The sequence below is a fragment of the Ambystoma mexicanum genome, chromosome 7p (assembly GCF_040938575.1).
Source record: "Ambystoma mexicanum isolate Mex_15411 chromosome 7p, UKY_AmexF1_1, whole genome shotgun sequence".
NCBI classification, from domain to species: Eukaryota; Metazoa; Chordata; class Amphibia; order Caudata; family Ambystomatidae; genus Ambystoma; species Ambystoma mexicanum.
In genome coordinates this window covers 573,928,622-573,948,412 of record NC_090939.1, presented here as the reverse complement: position 1 = coordinate 573,948,412, position 19,791 = coordinate 573,928,622, and the positions used below count along the sequence as shown (strand labels likewise).

The window sequence follows — 19,791 nt, the reverse complement described above, 5'->3', positions numbered from 1 at the left end:
GGGTGAAAGACCTGAGAAATCTAAACGCTGCGAGTCGTTGCACCCAGCGAAAGAAACTACTCAAGAGCGTCACGAACCCTCGAGCAAAGGCACTGTGCCATCGACACCATCGTCGAAGGTCCTTCGACGCATAAATCTGCGTCATCGATGCCATTTTCGAAGGGCTCATCGACGCATAGGTGGATCGAATCGACGCCGTCTTAGACGTCGACGCCGAAAAAGAACAAACCCACGGCCGTCACCACCTCACAGCCAGTGGTCATACCCAGGGCCTCTGTCATGACTTTGAGGTCATCGACAACCTCAAGTAGGATCCCGATCCTCTCGAGTTCTTCGAGGCCTCTTCCAATCTTCTCAACGCCTTTTTCTGTGTTTTCTAAGCTTAACGTCCGCGTCAACATTTTCCCAACCAATTATGACAAATTTAGCCCCTTCTGCTCTGGAAATGGGATTTAAGCCATTTCCAAGGTCTGATCATTTCAGACCTTTGTCTTCAATTTATGAGGAAGGGGAGGATTCGGATCAAGAAAGACCCTTTGGGTTGCAAAGATCTGCAACACCACAACCAGAGGAATTTACCTCTGAGGAAAATAGGTTGAAGGACCTTCGAGAATCCTTACATGAGGCAAGTGGGTTAGATACTTCCCCAGAAATAGAATTTGCCAGACCAGACCCAGGGGAACATGCTGAGACCCCTTACAGAATTTTAATGGCAAGAATTATAGACTTCATGGGTTGGTCTACACCTTCACCTGCATTCCAACAGGATGACCTTACAGAGATTTTAGTTAAAGGCCCACAGGAGGATCATGTGGTTCCGTTTCACGCTGCATTACAAAGAAAGATATTGGCTAACTGGGAAACTCCTGAGGTTATCCCGGAGGTTAACAAAAAGTTATCAGCCAAATATAGGGTATCTACTACTGACCCTGAATTTTTATCTAAACATCCAACTCCAGAGAGTCTGGTTGTTCAAGCAGCAACTGCATCAGGCAGTAGATCGGCATACCCTACTGTTCCACAGGACAGGGATGACAAAAGATACGACTCTATGGCTAAAGCATGGCGTTGAAATCTGTTAATGCTACTTGTACGCTCGCAAGATTCAGCCAGACACTTTGGGAGTGTGCTTCATCAGCGGCTGACTGCCTCCCAGAGGGAGAAGAAAGGGAAGCATTTCTAAACCTCATTAAGGATGGTAAAGACGCGATGTGCGAATCCCTTCAAACTGGCATTGATTCTGCTGACAGCATCAGTAGGGCCATGGCGGCAAGTACTACAACCCGCAGATTTTCGTAGTTGCGAAAGTCTGGGTTTGCTTCAGATGTACAAGCCAGACTTTTAAATATGCCCTTTGACGGCTCTTCTTTGTTTGGTAAGAAGGCGGATGACAGCCTAGAAAAGTTACAGACATCCAAAGCAGCAGCAAAATCCCTGGGAGCTGCAATCCGTCAAACACCGTATCGCCCTTCAGGAACCTCTTGGAGAGGTACGTCCTTTCGCTTTTATTCCGCATTCGGAAAAAGGCAGAGGACAGTCGGTTCAAAGAGGTCAAAAAAGATTCACCCGAGGTGGACGGGGTAAAAATACAAAAGCCGCAGCAGCGGCAGCAAGTGCCTCTTTACCCTCAGCACCTGTATCAGCTGCTTCTAAATCACTCTGATGACTCTCCTCACAAGACACCAGTAGGGGGCAGGTTAACTCAACATCTGACAGAATGGCAGGCTATTACGTCAGATGCTTGGGCATTGGAGACAGTTGCCCAAGGTTACTGCCTGCCTTTTCTACGCATTCTTCAGTCATCCACCGGGGAACAGCTCTCGGAAAGTTCCAGATCGGCTCCTCTTGCAGGAAATCGTAGACCTGCTGGAGGAAGGTGCCATAGAACCGGTACCTGTAGCGGAGAGGAACAAGGGCTGGTACACCCCCCCCCCCCTACTTCCTAATACCGAAGGACAGAGGACTGAGACCTATCTTGGACTTACGAGAATTGAACAAGTTCCTCAGGAAGGACAAGTTCAAGATGGTAATTCTTTCTCAGATCCTTCAGGCCCTCCAGCTCCAGGACTGGCTGGTATCTCTGGACCTTCAGGATGCTTATTTCCATGTGCCAATCCACCTCAAACACAGGAAATACCTGAGGTTCGCAATTGGCGACTCTCATTATCAATTTCGAGTTCTGCCATTTGGGCTGACCTCCGCCCCGAGGGTTTTCACCAAGCTGATGTCGGTAGTGGCTGCAAGTCTAAGGAGGGAAGGGATTCACGTCTTCCCCTACCTGGACGATTGGCTGATCAGAGCTGTATCTCCGGAACAAGCTCAGATCCAGCTAGATTATGTTTGCCACTTCCTTCACAAACTGGGCTTCTCCCTCAATTTAAAGAAGTCACAGATGATACCATCACAGAGACTCCAGTTCATTGGAGCGGTCCTGGACACTTCGCTGGGAAAAGCCTCGCCACCAGAGGTGAGGGCTCAAGATATTCTGCAGATGGTCACCAAGTTTCAAAATGCCCAACGTCTCCCAGCCTTCGTTTTTGAAGTTGCTAGACCTCATGGCATCCTGCATCTTCCTTGTGCCAGAGGCTCGCCTGAGAATGAGATCTCTTCAGTGGGCACTAAGAACTCAGTGGTCACAATTCTCAGGAAGAATGACAGATCTCCTTCAGGTTCTGGACAAGGTGGCTCGAGACCTTCAGTGGTGGGCCTGCCAGGAGAACATCTTGAAAGGAGAACTGTTTTGGTAACCATGGCCGGAGAGAACAGTAGTCACAGATGCCTCACTTACGGGGTGGGGAGCCCATGCCAAGGACTTGACCATCAGCGGTCGTTGGTCTCCATCGGAGTCCAGACTACATATCAACCTGTTAGAGCTGAGAGCAATCAGACTAGCGCTGAAGGCTTTTCTGCCAGCTGAACAAGGGAAAAATGTCCTGATAATGACGTACAACACAGTGGCCATGCACTACCTCAACAAAAGAGGAGGCCTAGGATCACTACCTCTGTGCAGAGAGGCGATGCAGCTCTGGTTTTGGGCGATTCAAGAAGGAATCTCTCTATCGGCAGTTCACTTAGCCGGAGAGAAAAACTTGAGAGCAGACGCTCTGAGCAGGCAGAGTACAGTCTCCCACGAGTGGGAACTAGCTCAGGAAGGTCTTCAACAGATCTTCACCCTTTGGGGAACCCCTCATGTGGATCTGTTCGCCACCAGTATCAACAGGAAGTGCGATCAGTTTTGTTCAAGGGAATTTCCCCCGAGAGGAGCTCTAGGGGACGCGTTCGTAGTGGACTGGGAGTTTCCACTTCTGTACGCGTTTCCTCCAGTCCCTGTCATTCCTCAAATGATCAGGAGGTTGAGGTGGTTCCGGAAAGCCATGATCCTAATTGCCCCGGACTGGGCCAGGAGAATGTGGTACCCGGACCTTCCTGACCATCTGCCCTCCAATTCGTCTTCCACTCAAGGAGAATCTTCTCTCGCAGAAGGGAGGTCAGGTTCTCCATCCAGACATCAGAACCCTCAACCTTCACGCTTGGTATCTGAAATGTTGAGATACAAGCATTGGGACCTCCCAGATGATGTCATGGAGGTGTTGCTTTCGGCAAGAAGGCCAGCAACAAAGACCTCTATACCGCTGCCGTTGGAACAAATTTTGCAGCTGGTGTAGAGAAAAGATCGACCCCTTTTCATGTGGTACACCAACAGTGTTATCTTTTCTACTCTATTTGGCAAATTCGGGCCTTCAGGTTGGCACTATCAAGGGCTATCTCGCAGCGTTATCGATCTTCAAGCGCACTGCAGAGGAACCATCGTATTTCAAGTTACCCTTAGTAATACAATTTCTGAAGGGATTAACCAATGTCTATCCTCCAAGACCATTCCAAGTTCCCCTATGGGACTTAAATTTCCTGATGGGTACTCCTTTTGAACCACTCCACTCTTGTTCACTAAGGTTTCTCACCCTTAAAACTGTTTTATTAGTGGCATTGACATCTGCTAGGAGGGTGAGCAAATTACAAGCTCTATCTTGTAAACCCCCTCATACAATTTTTCATAAAGACAAGGTTATCCTACAAGTGAAGCCTAATTTTCTCCCAAAGGTGGTTTCTGAATTCCACATCACTCAGAAGATTACCGTACCTTCATTTTATCCCCCTCCCCATCCGGGGAAAGAGGAAGAAAGGCTGCATAGGCTGGACCCAAGGCAAGCTTTGAGTTTTTACATCAGCAGACTTGCTAGGATTAGGCAAGCGGACCAAGTGTTCGTAGGTTACTCAGGGCACAAATTGGGATTAACGATAACAAAACAGACCATTTCCAGATGGATTATTTTAGCCATTCTGGAATGTTACAAACTGGCAGGGAAAGAGCCTCCTCAAAATCTTAGGGCTCATTCAACCAGGGGTATCGCAGCCTCTTCGGCCCTCCAAAGAGGGGTACCGATTCGAGACATACGTGCGGCTGCCACATGGTCGTCCGCACATACCTTCACAGGATTTTACAACCTGGATTCCTCTTCTAGCCAAGCGACTAGATTTGACAAAGCTGTGTTGCACCCTGTGCACTCTTGAAGGGAAACATGTCAATTTTACTCCCACCTACAGTTACACACCACTGCTATGGGAATCCATCAAGATAAGGAATACGTCGGAGGACATAATCCCTTCGAAGAACAAGTTACTTCTTACCTGGTAACGTTCTTTCGATGGGATGTTCCTCCGACGTATTCCTTATCGCCCCTCCCATCCATTCCCTCAGTAAAACTTCCCTTGTGGTTACAGCTTACGCTCCTTCTGGGTCACTAACCAATTCATGTAAAACAACTGTTAACGTCAAAACGGAACTGAGCAACGGACACTGTGCAAGTCTATTTATACGCATGATGACATCGGCGCCGATACAGAGGCTGTCGAGGGACATCGACGCGCAGCGCCCTCTACTGAAAAAAATGTTCGGAGGCCAGCAAGCTGGAGATGATCTATCAAGATGAGGAATACGTCGGAGGAACATCCCATTGAAAGAACGTTACCAGGTAAGAAGTAACTTGTTCATCTCTCACACTTAACAGGTAAAGCACAGGGTGCGTTAGCAAAGACACCATCTCACAAATGGAGTAGATGAGCATGAACACTCATGAGGTTCCCTTGCATGTAAAGGTACAACAGCAGCATAAGCTTTTTAACGATTCACTCGCACAAGAGGTCCACATGATTAGGAGCTGTGCAGGATTACTCAACAGAAAACGAAAAGCCGAATTTGGGCAATCCCAATGTAAGCTTTCATCATGTAGAACAGGTGGAGTGGATTAGTTTGAGGTAAAGCAAGGGGAGAAGATTGTCACACGGAGAACAGATTAGGAACGCATCCCCGCAGTAGAGGTTTTTCTCATATAAAACAGGTGTAACATAGCCTTCAGTAGTGCAAGCTGCACTCCTAATATAGAAAAGGTATACCATGGATCTCAGTAGATCATCCTTTCCTCAGATAGAACAGAAATGTTTTGGGTCTCAACAATGCAAGATGACCTCCTACAGATCACGTAAGTTGTGAGTCGCAGCTGTCCAAGTTGCACTTGCATAAAGAAGAAACTGCATTGGGTGAGGCGGTACATGCACCCCCACACTGAAGAGGTAAATGAAGGACCTCTGAATTGCATGCTACACTTATAGAACTGGAGCATCATAGGCCTCACATTCCTCTCACAAAGGACATACCCAGCATGGGTCTCAAGGATCCAAGCACCTCTCACATAGAATAGATACAGCATAACCACAGCAGTGGGAGCAGCACCCACATAGAGCATGACCCGTTAATCTCCTCAGAAGTGCAAGCTCCTCACAGATGGAACTAATATAACATTAAGAGCGACTAGTCCAAATACATAGGCTAACTCGAATCAGTACAGGTCTGCTTAGTAGGAATGCAGTAAACAATAATTTGAAGGAATTCAATCTTGGAAAAACAAATGTGTGTACCAATTCACAGCCACTCTACAGGTGGTTCACTTCCTAAAGTATGTTGCATAACTGGATGTTTTATAATACAGTGGGATAAGTCTTCTGCCTTTCATTATTCCTCTTTAGAGGTCTGGACATTTGATATTTTTGCATATATGTAAATTTTTAAGACCCAAACCAACCTGACCAATTACACAGTAAAGCAAGCATAACTTGTGTATTTTGTGTTTCGATTGGCAGAATTGTGTTTTGATTATTAATGAAGTATAGAACTAGTACTACTTAATGGTATGCCCATGTTATGATACAATAATGCAGAGTGGTAAGGGCTCAATGCTAAACTCTATATCTACTCTCTTGGTCAAAGGTTGGTTGGACAGAATTAGCTCTACATCCTTCAGAGGTTGATAAACTGACTATTGACTGACGTAATAATCAGTGTTTCGAGGTTGGAGGACCCTGCATGAAATCTGACATAAAAAGTTAAATACCTATCTGGATTACCATTATAGGTACATATTTGATTGACTTTATTTTTCAAATACAAATTTAACGATTAGATTTGTTTGTTTTGGAACAGTGCTTACACTGATTGGAGAGTTGGGTTTTAATTGTAGCCTTGAAGATTTCAAAGGGGCTCTGTGACCCCTGTGATTGGTGTAATGACAGTCATTCACCCTTGAAAACAAGGGCCCTGCTGCCACTAGTCATTTATAGTACAATTTACCACAATTACTGAAAGTTCAGGATGAATGATTGTTGAAACTAGACCTTGTGTAATTATCTATGCCCCATATAAGATTTTATGGTGGAATTATTTTACACACTGTTTTCATAATTAGAGTTAATATTATATTGTAAATGTAAAAATGATTAGCCTCTGCACTGCAAGAGTGTAAAAAGTAGTATTAGGCAACCAAATCATGGCTAAACTTGAAACGAATAGCACCCATCAGAGACCCATCACCTTAACGCAGGACAGAAAAAAGGTGAGCCTGGCATTCGGGCAATCTGTGTTCCATGTATTATAAGTAGACATCACTACAGAAATGTTTTTCAGAAGTGAAATTGGCCAAGAGAAAGGGTGGCGTAAGCAAGTGTGTACCAACCAGTTGGGTGCAGGGTTTTAATCAGCGGGTTACCGAAATCTGAGAGTCCCAAAAATCAGAAAATTGTTGCTTACAGATCCTGGTGATGCCTGATCTATTTCAGGCTTGCTGCTTTACTATAATTGCAGAATTATGTGCGCTCATTTTAATGCAGAACCCTTAAAATGCAATTTTTTTTAAAAAAAACAATTCGTTTGCTGCCACCCATTTCACAAGGACCATTTTTTCTCAATATTTGACGGCCGGGAGAGGTGGTATTTTATACCCAGTTGCTCTTAATTTATTATAGCTTCCATCGGCTCAATTGAAGTGCCATGATGCATGTCGTCAGATTCCGGGGAGTGAGGGGGGAGTTTTGGCTTCCTCTCTCCTGCCCATGGATTTTCCCTCTTCCGAACGTAGCTCTCGCAGGACAGAACAAGAGGATTGCTGGGTGGCACTGGTCGCTTCCTAATTTATAGATCTATGCCGCCTGCTTTGGTTCTCGGAAAAGGATTTTTAAAGACGGGTGCTAGTCATTGTACATAGTTGAAGGGATTGTTGCTTTCTGTCGGAGCCCATCCTTTACACATACTGCTACGCTGACATCTCCGTTGTTACATTATAGTATTACCGCGCCAGTTTTAAAAAAAAAAGTATTGGACTTAAAGGAATTTATTTTAAAAAACTGTAAAAACGAGTTGAAGCCAGATAATGAAAAACGTTTTTGTAAAAAAAAATCTCATTAATAAATAAAAAACTTTAACACACACGGGTCATGAAATCAAAGATGCAAATATCACATACATCTGCGTTTTTATTGCAAGGTATTGCATCGGACAAACGTAAACCCGCTGACCTGCTCACACTAAAGCGTTACAGGAGTGGTATCCATAAACATAGTTTCCAAGTGTTTGCTTGAATAACTGTAACAAGATCCCTTGCTAGTCAAACAAGTGTGTTCACTACTCGTTCGTGCTCATGACAGTGCCCTCTGTATTTCTTAAGCAGTTACTGGCAAAGGTGTTGGGACAATATTTCTCAGATTCGCAACAATGATTTGTGTACACCTTTTTTTGTTAAAAAGCTTCATTTTTTCCCTCAGTTTATCCCTTCATCGGAGTAATTGCAGACCTATCCGGTTTGAACCACCGATGCTAGACTTTCACGAACAGTAAGTGAGCAATTTATTTCGTTATTTTATATTGTAGTTCTTATTTGAATGTTTAGCATTTAGTAGGCCACTGGAGTAGCTGTTGTTTTTCTTTTTGAAGTTTTGGAATTAGTTTCTCAAGTTTCGTTTTTGTGCTGATATTTTACTCTGGAAACTATAGAACACACAATCTCGAATTTGAAAATGCTGACTAAACAAAGTAACGTTTTAAAATAAACGTCCAGGTGTTAAGTATGTGGAATAATGAGGCAGCCAGGAACATTACTGTTCTGTAGCGGTTATGTGAGGCTAAAAGTGGTACATAGCATAGATAAGTAACCCTCTGCTTTACAGAATTCCAGAAAGGGTAGTGGTAAGTAAGGGTACGAGTTAGGTGAAAAACAGTTTGAAATAATTTTTACATGAGCATTTGTGCTCGATTTAAACAGTCTTTATAACGAAAAATAAATAACAAAAAATACTTATATGTGGGGGTGGGTAAACGGTGTCAAATCTTGTGGCGAAGCTGTTGGGGTGGGTTATTAGTTGGGGGAAACCGGGTTTTCGTTATATTTTCATTTGTTATTAGTTGCTTAGTTAATAAGACATGCAACCGATTTATATGTAAACAGTTCTTTTTCATTGTCGTTTTAAAGCAGTACAGTCATTTAATATTTTTTTCCATTTAACCTTTACTGTTTCTTTTTAACTTACAAGATTTTCACTTGGAACCTGCTTTTATGAGATGCAATTAAAGCTACTGTCCTGTTGCTACAGAATTCTGGCTTGTGAAAAAAGTGAACATTATTGGTCATTGAGCTTTAACACCTTCAGGGGCAGCCTGGTGGGAAATTGGTGCTCACGCCCTTTTCCTGACTGGAACGTAACATAATTTGTGTTTGCTTGTTACATCTTTGGACGACATACAGTAGATTGCTGGGGAGGAGTAATTGGGGGCTAAACTGGTATCTAGCTCTACAAATCACTGATTATATTTGCAGGGGTCGAAATTGAGATGGGCTAAGCAGAAGCAAATAACTCCTCCTACTGGGTATGCAGCATTAACCAGTGACCCAAAGCTACCACTGGGGAACGAGGAGCTAGTTCATAACGTTCCTCAAATCAAACTTCCACATGAAATGCACACATCATTTAGTCCATTATTTATGATCCCTCATGCTTTAAATGTTGTATAAATATGTCCTAATGTTTATGTATAGGTTGTCCCAAATCCATAGTTAAATTTAGAGGTGTTTTTGTTCGGCATCAGTTGGTCTGGTCGGCCAAAATTAGCTCCTGGTAGCTATTAGTTTAAAGCTAACCAAGCTCTTCTAAGCTACAAGGAGGAGCTAAATAGCTCCCAGCTCCCCTGAATTTCGAACCCTGATTTACCAATGAGCCAGAGCTACATTTATTGTAGTAGATTTGTGGCAACAGGATGTTGAATGATGTCAGAACTCGTCTAGTGTATGCCGATGGTAAAAGAGCGCTTTCTCTTTCTACAGGAGCATTCACCTGGTTATAAGCATACACGTCAGAGTATCAGAAGATCATTCTGTGTCGTTGTTCCTTTTCTCGTAAGGTTAGAAATATTTCCTCACCATTCTAGTCAAAGAAGGACTCCTGTGGGTAGTGATATTTTTTACCTGCAAAAGGAGTCCCAAGTGGCAATAGTACAGACGTTTTTCAAAAGCTACAGATAACTATTTGAGATATTGCCAGAGAAATTAGTGGGGCTCTTGGGAGGCACCCTTCGAGATGAAATATATTTTGTGGCTAAGATTAATCGCTGTAATGTCCATTTTACACCATGTTTCTAGTAGTGAGCTTTTATTTAGAAGCCTAATTCATTCAGCAGGGTACTTCATTGTTTCAGACACAGTTGATCGTAAATGCAAGATTGCATTGGGGAGAGCCAGCCTGTAACATACTCAACACCTCACCTATACAGACCCTCCAGCTTATAGCTATTTTGCGATCCCGCAAAATGTAGCGAAAATTGCCGTTTTGTGCAAAATGACGCAAAAACTGCTGTTTTGTGCAAAAACAGCATCTTTTTAAAAAAAAGTAATCTGTAAAAATTACTGTTTAAAAAAAAATAATAATCAGGGTGCCAGGTTCTCAACTTTTTTTTTACACCTAGAAATGAAATGCGCTAACACATCTCATCACTTGCGCCCCAAAAAATTGCAGCCCAATCCACAAGGGACACATGAATGGGCACATTTTATATGAGCACCCATTTAGATGGCCCTTTTCACCTCCTTGATCAAATAAAGTCGTGTTTCTGTCAATTTAAAAGGTCATCCCTCATTTCCAAGCAAGAAGCACTTTTAAATTTGCATAAATTGTAGGCAACCCTACGCTCACGGGGTGTGAGGCTGCCACTGCATGACAGGGTCTTTCCTGACCCTGTCATGCATTTCTTTTAAGGTATGAACCGCTGCTGTTTTGCTTGCATTTCTGTTCCTCAAACAGGATAAAAATGCATTTTTTGGGTCGCATGGAGGGCCTGTCCCTGTGAAAGGCGCTGGGAGCTTGCAGAACACTGTCGGGAGAGCGATTCTATTCAAAGTACTGCCTAATTTGATGACAAAAATCAATCGAATGTTACAATTGGACCTATTTCGTCCAGTACTATTCGATTGATTTTTATAAATACTGAACATGTGTTGCAGGGGCGTCACCCGCTCCCCATGTTCAGTATTTTTGGTCTAGGGTGGTTGCAGAAGTGTTGTCGCCTTTTTCCTCAAAATTGGAGGCAGGGACAGAAAAAAAAGAAAATAACGAAAAAGGGACCCTGCGGAGTGAGATCCGACTTGCGTTAGAGGGACGGATCTGGCACCGCAGGGTTGCAGGGGAAGTGGCAGCGACCGAGCAGTTAAGTAGGGGAGTGGGTGGGGTGGTGGTGATAGGTACATTTTGGGTTGTTTGGCTGAAGTGCAAATCAATTTGCAGCGAAATTGACTACGGTCAATTTCGCCGCAAATAATTACACTTCGGTCAAACAACCCAGAACACCATTCAAGGCAGCTAGCCAGCGCACAATTTGTGCTACAGCGCAAGCCTGTGGAAATGCGCCGGTCACCTTTGAGAATAAGGTGACCTGCTCATTTCCAAAAATGGGTTGTCTAAAAATAGCATATACTCCGTTCTTTTTTTAAATGCCCCATTTTTCGAGGAACTGGGTCAAAATCTACATTTAAAAAAAATAAAAAAATTGGTTACACTGTGAGAGAGAGGGAGAGTGATGGGTGAGATGTGAAGTGATAGGCAAGAAAGCAGAGGGAGAACAGTGGGTAATAGGAGGAAGCGCTGCACAAGAGAGCAGAGGAAGCAGTGATGCCGTGGCCCAGAAATCTGAGAGCGAGCAGAGGTACAGAAAGTAGAGGGAGCGTGTGGTCAGTGAGCCAGAAAGCAGAGAGGAAGCGGTTGGCCAGAAAGAGGCAGTGAGCTGCAGATTGGGAAAAAGGATGAGGGAAGAGTGTCTCGGGAGGATAGCTCAGGGGCAACGCCTTGGAAGCAAGATGACACGAAGCAACACAGGTTCGATCCCCGGGTCCGCGCTTAGAAACCTCTCGGTATTTAAGCGTGTTATAAATACACGACTAAGAAAAAAAAATAACAATACGCAACTAAAAAACAAACAATTCCTGTAACAGCGCCTCGATACCCGTGGGCTGTGTGAGCGCTTTAAAAATGCAAAAATAATAATAAGAATGGGAGAAAGGATGCAAGATACAGAAGCAGCACAAAAGAATGAAGGACTGTATATTGCGGGAGGAATTGTAGAGTGTAAGGTGTGAGTTGGGAGTATAATTTGGAGTGTGGCAGGGGCTGGGCAGTGCAAATTGTGACTTGACAGTGTGACGTAGCACGTGAGTATTTGTATGACAGAGTGAGAGGTTAAGGAATGCAAGTTGTGATGGAGAGTTGGTGAGATGTGTGTTGGTGAGAGAGGTGTGTGGGTGTTTGGGGAATTGGAGAACATAGAAGGGAAATATTTTCAGCATTACAACTGATAATGATCAATTTATTAATACTATTAAATAGGCATCAACATTAAACCAGAAATGTAGCCAAATCAAACACTGTTCTGCCCGGCCAGAGACATCTGGGACTCTTCCTATTAAATTTATACAAAAGATACATAATAATGATACCCTGGCTCTCTTGTAGCCTTGCACTCTGCCTATTTCCTGCAATGTGGCAAACTTACACCCTCCAGTTAATACAAAATGTCCCACAAAAATGCCACAATAAATAAAGGTTTGTGCCGCAAAATTTGCCATTTCATGCTGCAAAATTTGCAATTTCATGCCGCAAAATCCTGGAAGGTGTGCCTATAGTCCAAAATGAGCTGAAACACTGGGCTTTCAAGTCTGAAGAAGCTTTAGGGCTGGGATGGTTTTCGAGTAAAGTGAGTTAAGTGGTTTGGATTTTTTCCAGTTATAATTGTGTGATAGTACTGGTTTGCATTTGTACTGGGAGGTAGCTTTTGTTTTCGAAAATTAGATGCTTGGCGACATTGAACATTTTTGTCTAACCATGCAAGTGTCATGAGAAGGCTTTGAAAACTGCACTTAGGCAAGTGCCACTTCTGGGAAGGCTATGGGTTGATTCACTAAGTCTGCCGCTCACAGGGTACGAATCTGCTCATCTGCGTTCTTCGACCATCTGCTGATGTCAGGAGGCATCCAGCCCTCTCGACCCATGTGGGTGCTGGTGATGATCCTGAAAGACACTGTCCCCTTAATGCCAGTTTTACATTTATACCTATACATTAGAGGTGTAAATGTAAAATTAAATAGAATGGCAGTTTTCTGCAAGAGCTTATATATTCTGGGAATGGAAGTCTGGTCTGAAGAAATGTTGCTCTGTCTTGGACTTTCTATGATACCCGGCATGTGGTAATTCGTACCTGCTATGGCAAAGTGTGGAAAAAAGAAGCCTGGCTTCACGATTTCCAAAGGGGAGGCATCTTAATACTGAGGGTAATCTGGGAAATTAAAACTCGAGAGACTTGTTGATTAACAGAAGAGAAAATGAGCAGAATGTTAGCAGACCCCGAGACACCTAAATGGTGGAAGGAAGAGAACAGTTAGGTTGGTGCGGGAAAGGTGTGGATATGCACCTCAAAGAATAAAAACTGTGTGAGCTAGGTTGGTGCAACTTGTAAGTTGCTGACTCGAACGAGAGCTGCTATCTATAAGGAAGGTGTGTATGCTGGAGCTGCTGACTGGGGACCCCGACGGGGGAGTTAGATGCAGGGAGGAATGAAGAGCAGCTAGGTAGCAGATGGTATTGCAAACATGTGTGAGTGGGGCAAAGTGAAGTTGAATCTGCAAACTGTAAAGAAAATCCTGACTGAGTCTAGGAGCAGAAAGGCCAGCGAGAAATCAAGCAGATGGAGTGAGGCAGAACAGGACAACAAAGAAAGGTTAGGTGGAGAACGGGGGAACCCACATTACAAAATGTTTAGAAGGTGGGCAGTGAGACAGGGTTCATTACAAGATGTGCTAGTGAAAATCAGATATTAAAGATGCAGGTCAATGTGGAGGCCTTGCATGTTTTTCGATGTGGTTCCAATTGCCACTCAAATATAAAGAGAAGCAAAGCCAGTAATGTGTTCTATGCTAGTAAGCATGGTTCAAGACTGCTAAAGAAAACAAAGAATAAAGTATCATTCGTAGTCCAAAATTACCAGTTTAAGAGAACAAAATGAGTGGACCGTTATTTATGGTCTATGCTGGTAATGGTGGCTCGAATTGTCGGGCACGAACTACAAGAAACCTGACAGTATTACAAAATAATGTTTGTAACAATGGAAATTCTTGAGTGATGCCCATTTCAGTGAGAAGGAAATTGTTACATTGTGTAGAAGGATGCAGTAGGTGGGAGATGAGCATTCCTCTGTTTCTTGCAAGTGCAGAAGGCAAAATGCATTGGGATCAAAGTACAGGTCCATGGTGATTTGGGGACTCTCTCAATTTCATGAATCACCCTCTATCCCAAAATTATAGTTTTCCTACTTACGTGAGCAGATGGTTGGACAAGCAAGGGGAAGCCTTGTGTGATTCTGGCCCTTCATGTCTTAGATTTTTCGCTGGTGTAGCAAGTGTAGCTACATGAGGCTTTTCATTGTGTGTGCAGATGTGAACATGACAGAGAAAAACTGGGTGGAACCACAGAGTTAACCAGACGCTCACACGATGCTCTCCAAAAAGAGCTGCTGGTTTAGTTAAGGGTGTATTAGGGTGTATTGCTGCATAGATTTCCCAAAGTTAGAAATTAAGTACGTAAGTTGCTCCATGAGAAAGTAGTTTTCAAAATTCCGAAACCTTTTGCATCAAAAAAAGTGGGTTTAATAACAGAGAAGTAGAGGCAAACAGCATCCTCTTCAATTAAAGCTCACGAGCCAGTGCATTTCAGAGGGAATTTCTTCAGGGCTGAGCACTGGTTAAATTCAACATGAATATTGTGCACTAAAATAACACGTGCAAATAAGTGAGTATAATCGACCAACAGTTTCGGAATTTTGAAAACTACTTTCTCATGGAGCAACTTAGTACTTAATTTCTAACTTTGAGAAATATATGCAGTAATTTCTAACGAGCCTAGAACCGACTTCCTACTCCTTATAGTGCCTCCGTAATTACGCTCAACGCACGCGACTAAATTTGCCACGCTTTGACATTTTGCTTTAATTTTGCTTAATTTCAGCCACGTGTAAAAATATTTGTCCTTGCTGAAATTCATGTACAACCTGACAATCATTCATAGAGCATTGCTAAAGTGATTCTGAACTAATATAAAGTAGCCATCACCTACCCTGAACCTCCTAGAGGGAATTAAAAGCAATTTTAGCACATTTTTCAATTCATTGTTATTACATTCTAAGCATTTTGGGCCTGTGTTTATAACTCCCACCTGTTTCCTCTAAGCTTGCTAGGGGGGAACTGAATTACATTGTTTGCATTCCTGAGAACTGTATGCTCTCCTTTTCATCTCCTTACCTTGCATAAGGGGGGGGGGGGGGAATTGTCAAAGAAAAGTGATTGTCTCTTGTTGAAGTCATATCAAGTTTATTTTCTGTACTGCATTTTCATTCATCATTGCATTGTCCTTGAAGACATAAAAGCATTCTCAGCTACTTTATCCTCTCTATATCACTTCTAAGCCATCAAAAAGAGTGTACCACTGTAACATTATCCATTGTTGATCACTATCATCCTCACAAGTGTGCTATCAAATATTAATTTACTATAAAAGTGTGATAGATATATATTGTTTAATTTTCAAATAAACCTTTTAAATTTGCAAAACAAACCTACTTCTTGGCTCAGCGGGGTCGGGGGGATTCTGAGAGAGGAGTGTTTATATAAGGGTTGTCATCCAGAGTAAATGAACTGGACATAAAAATATATCAATAAGGGTTTCCCTCAGCATCCCAGACTAGGCATTGACTTAGCTGTAGTGTTGAATTGAATCCGCTTACAATTTGAACACATTTTTCAAAACGTTCTTTGGCTTAGAGCCCTAAACTCTACTTAGGCGGTTTTGTGTGTGCACTACATTTCTTAAATTTTCTTGCACAGTGTAATATGGGGCTACTTTTAAAAACATTTCCAAGGCCACTGTTAGTTCCCAGTCCACCCCTGACAATGGGACCAAAGAGGGGAGAGCAATAGTGGCAGTGGCACTGCTGATGTTGAGGGGGGGGGTCAAATTAGATGGTGGGATTGAAATAAGAGGGCAGGGAGCAATAATAGGAGAATGTGTGTAGTAGAGTGGGACAGTTTGGGAGAGACATGAATGAATGGATGGATGAATGGCTCAAAGCAAATATAGTTTAGAGGTGGATGGATGAGTGACTGTTTGGGAAGCTGGGTATGGCGCAATGTCTAAGGTTGGGAGGGGCCGTAATGTCAGAAGGCTTAATAAACAGAGATGCTTGGTGTCGGAGTGACTAAGAAGAGGGGAGACATAGTGGTGAGTTGGCTGCAAAATAGGCTTGTTAACTTGCTTACAACATAACAGAGACTCTTGCCAAAAACAACTGGGCAGAAGGGGCTGGAATGCTATCTGGAGCGACAGGATGGCTGATGGGGTAGTAGGCTATTGGGAAGCTGAGATGAGAACTGTAAGGAACAGAAAGGGATACGGGCTGATGGCTGGGTACCAAATAGGCCGTCTACCATGGGTGGAACTAAGCTCGAGGGGTGGCAAAGTGAGGTTAGTGAAACGTGGCGCAGGACTTTGGTGAGGAAAGGTGCTTAAGAGCCTCTGGGGCCAAGAGATAGATTGTGGTGTTGAGCTAGTGGAATAGAAATGCATATGTGGATTCAGTGGCAGTACTTGTGCAAACTAGAGATTTTGTAGGAAGATGGAAGAGAGGTGAAACCTGCAGCGTTCCAATTGCTGGACGGGATTACCACAATAAATGATCTCGGCCCCAAATAGACACTCAAAGAATATGGCAAAATACTAATAGATTATCAGTTAAATAAAGTAGGGAAACCTGGCGAACAGATTGTAGCTCAGACTCTCAAATACATTTCAGTTACACAAAGGCTTTATACCTCAATGTACGTCAGCTATGACGTCATCCTACATGGTAAATAATATTCTATCGGGCGGAGGGATAGGTTAAGGGAACAGATATATCTATAGCATATTTAGGTGTTAGTTACATCATTGGCTGCCCCTTATCGAGTAGGCACACCTAGAACAACCTCGAACTACGTATAATACAGATGGCAGAATAACAGAAGCGGATTGGCTTCTGCAACAATGTATAGTCCACTATTGCATAGGCTCTTATGATTGGTTGACACTCTCTTCCAAACTTGGACATTCGTCTCGTTAGCAGCAAAACGGAACCCAGGTGCGGGGAACAACTTCAGACAACTGCCCACTTGGCTAATTAGCCTACCATCTCTCATCAGTTGGGTCCTAAGCCAAGGCTGCTTCTTTGTAGTTGACCTTGCTGACTGTTCTCTTCCTCTGAACTTTAAGGGGAATGAAGGTATATTGCTATTTTATGAATAGGCCTTGTTTTTTGGTCTTGCACCTAATGTGAGGAGACCATGATTTTGTCCATCTTATCCTCATGTTTAGTGCTATTTGATTCAATTATACTGGGTGCTTTTACACTCCTTGGCCTCTGGAGACTTGATTGCTCCGCTTTCTGCATCTTTGATAGTCTAATACTTGGCACTCGCAAATGATCTCTCCTTTACTAAGAGGAATATGTCCTACATACCTAGCTTATCCTTTCCATCTCCTTTCATAACTTGCAGTTGCTTCTTGCTGCAACATCCTTGATCCTTAGCCAAACTAACATTCTTTGTTCTTGCACGCATTTGTATTTCAGAGCTTGTCAGACATTTCGTTTACTATTATAAGTCAACGTCCTTTTTGTCATCGGGGCTGCTTTACCCTTGTTATATTTTCTACTGCAGCAAGCTTCTATATATCTTACTTACATTGCGTTTCTGCGTGTATGAACATTTACTGCATCTCTTCTTATCTTCTCAGTGTATATGATTTCTTCTTATTCGCACATTCATTTACTTTATTGCATCAGTCACATCTTCATTCGTTAAGTATTTGTATATCATTTCAGTGCATTCTCTTCTCTTTATGACGTCACTTTACACCTGTCAATCTTTACTTATAGTTCTTTTATGTCCAGTGGTGTCTGCTGACTTCCTTCTACCACATCGGTTTGAGGGTGCATTCGGTACAGTTGTCTGAGCACATAACGTCTTTCATATCTTCAATGCAGTATTGGGATGATACTGTGTATCGTACACAGTGCTTTCTTGCTGCTCTTCCAATATGACGAGGTCAGGGGTGGGCTCCATGAGTAACGTGTACATTTGCTTCTCTACATTCTGCCCTCTGGTCGACTCCTTTCAACCGCCACCTCAATCTTCTTCACCTTTTCTTCACACGTGGTTTCTTCGGAATACATATCTTTGTCACCCCCTCAGGTCACCTGCATTCTTTATATGTTCATCCACACTCCAGGTCATATGGCAACACTCTTTTGTCGGTTGACCGAATACCTAACGTCCTACATAGTTATTATGATCCTTGGGATAATTCAACTTCGTTCTTGGCGGTGCCAGGGTACTTCCTTTCAGGTGATGGTATTTATAACGCACCTACAGCGTTTCAAGGCGCAACGAGGCAAGGGAGGGGAACAGAGGGAAGACCGACAACGATCCTACTAGGCCAAGTGACATTGAGATTGTGCAAATGCAGGGGGGAGGGCGAAGGGGGAAGAGGAGGGGCAGTGCAATACAAAGGATAACAGTAAATAAATCAAGACAATAAATAAAGTGCGGGCAGCTGGTGGCAAGGGTAAGTGCAGACAACAGGGTCAAGTGCTAGTACCCAGCACCCAGGCAGATGACCACGAGACCAGAGACCACACAGACCCCAGCCGAGAGAAGGTACTAACCAGTACTTTTCTGACTTTAGAGACTCACATTAACCCATCCGGGAACACGCAACCTTCACAATTGCCTTGAGAAAGACCTTTTATGTTGAAACACATGTCGGCTCTAATGAAATCTAAGTGAATTGCATACTTTGAACCACATGTAATCCCTGAACAACTAATATGTATGTCACAAAAGTGACAATCTGTGGTTAAAGCACTTTTAAAGGAATAAATCGACATTCATTGCAAACACTTACCATGTGTGGAAATTAAAACTCATTAAATACAAGGAACCCCTGACCAGCGCCAAAGTACATTGGATCACAGTCACCCAGAACATCAAGTGCTAGTAGGGGCTTTAGGGATAGAGACAGTCCTCAAGTGCAAGGGTTGCCAGGGGGGGCAGTGCAGGTGTGCAGCTGGTGGGGAGGGGACCTGGGCCAGAGATCAGAAGGTAGCCAGGTAACCAGGTGCTCACGGTTGGTGCTTTGTCTGTGTCCTCATAAGTTACAATATTCATATAGATCATTATCTTCATCCCAATAGCTTTTTTCGCTGTCTTCTTGCACTGTCCTATGATTATTCTTATAAAACAGAATCCTAGCAATACCAACACTAGTATTGCTCCCAGTAGTTTGAAGGCATCTACTACTTTCATTTTCGTATGCAGGGCTGACAGCATAGTTATTGCTTCTGTCAAGGTTTCATTTTCTCCGTCATGGGCAGGTTTGTATGTACAGCAAGAAGGCCGTATCTTGGCGCACATGCCTCCTTCCATTGCTGTAAACCGGTCCAAGACATAACTGTTCTGGATGGTCACGAGTCTGATGGCTCTCCATTCTTCTCTAATCGCATTAAATCCTTTTATTGTCGTGTTAATTGTTTGTAGCAGTTCCCATCCAGTCAATTGGCGTTCACTGCAGTTTGAATTCCTGGCATGCTTATGGCTGAAAATATCACTGCCGTTCTATTGAACAATGTGTGCTCATCTGGAATGTCGTGATAAGCTTCTATTGATTTTGCAGAGAAATAGTTCTCTTCTGTAGGCTCAGTCAGGGATGATGTAGCCAGCCTAGACCTAAAATGATACTACCATGTCCTGCCTTTTTGTTCGACTGTGTGCATGTTGCGGCCAGATGTCT

General features: G+C 43.3%; 1 protein-coding gene across 1 annotated transcript in view; it reads left to right on the top strand.

The window, feature by feature from the left end:
• TMEM131 (transmembrane protein 131) overlaps window positions 1–19,791 on the top strand; it is a 2,512,175-nt gene that overhangs the window by 439,780 nt on the left and 2,052,604 nt on the right. Inside the window, exon 4 of the mRNA XM_069636582.1 lies at window positions 8,149–8,217. Within this exon, the coding sequence (XP_069492683.1) occupies window positions 8,149–8,217 (69 nt within the window). The remainder of the gene's footprint in view (window positions 1–8,148; window positions 8,218–19,791) is intronic.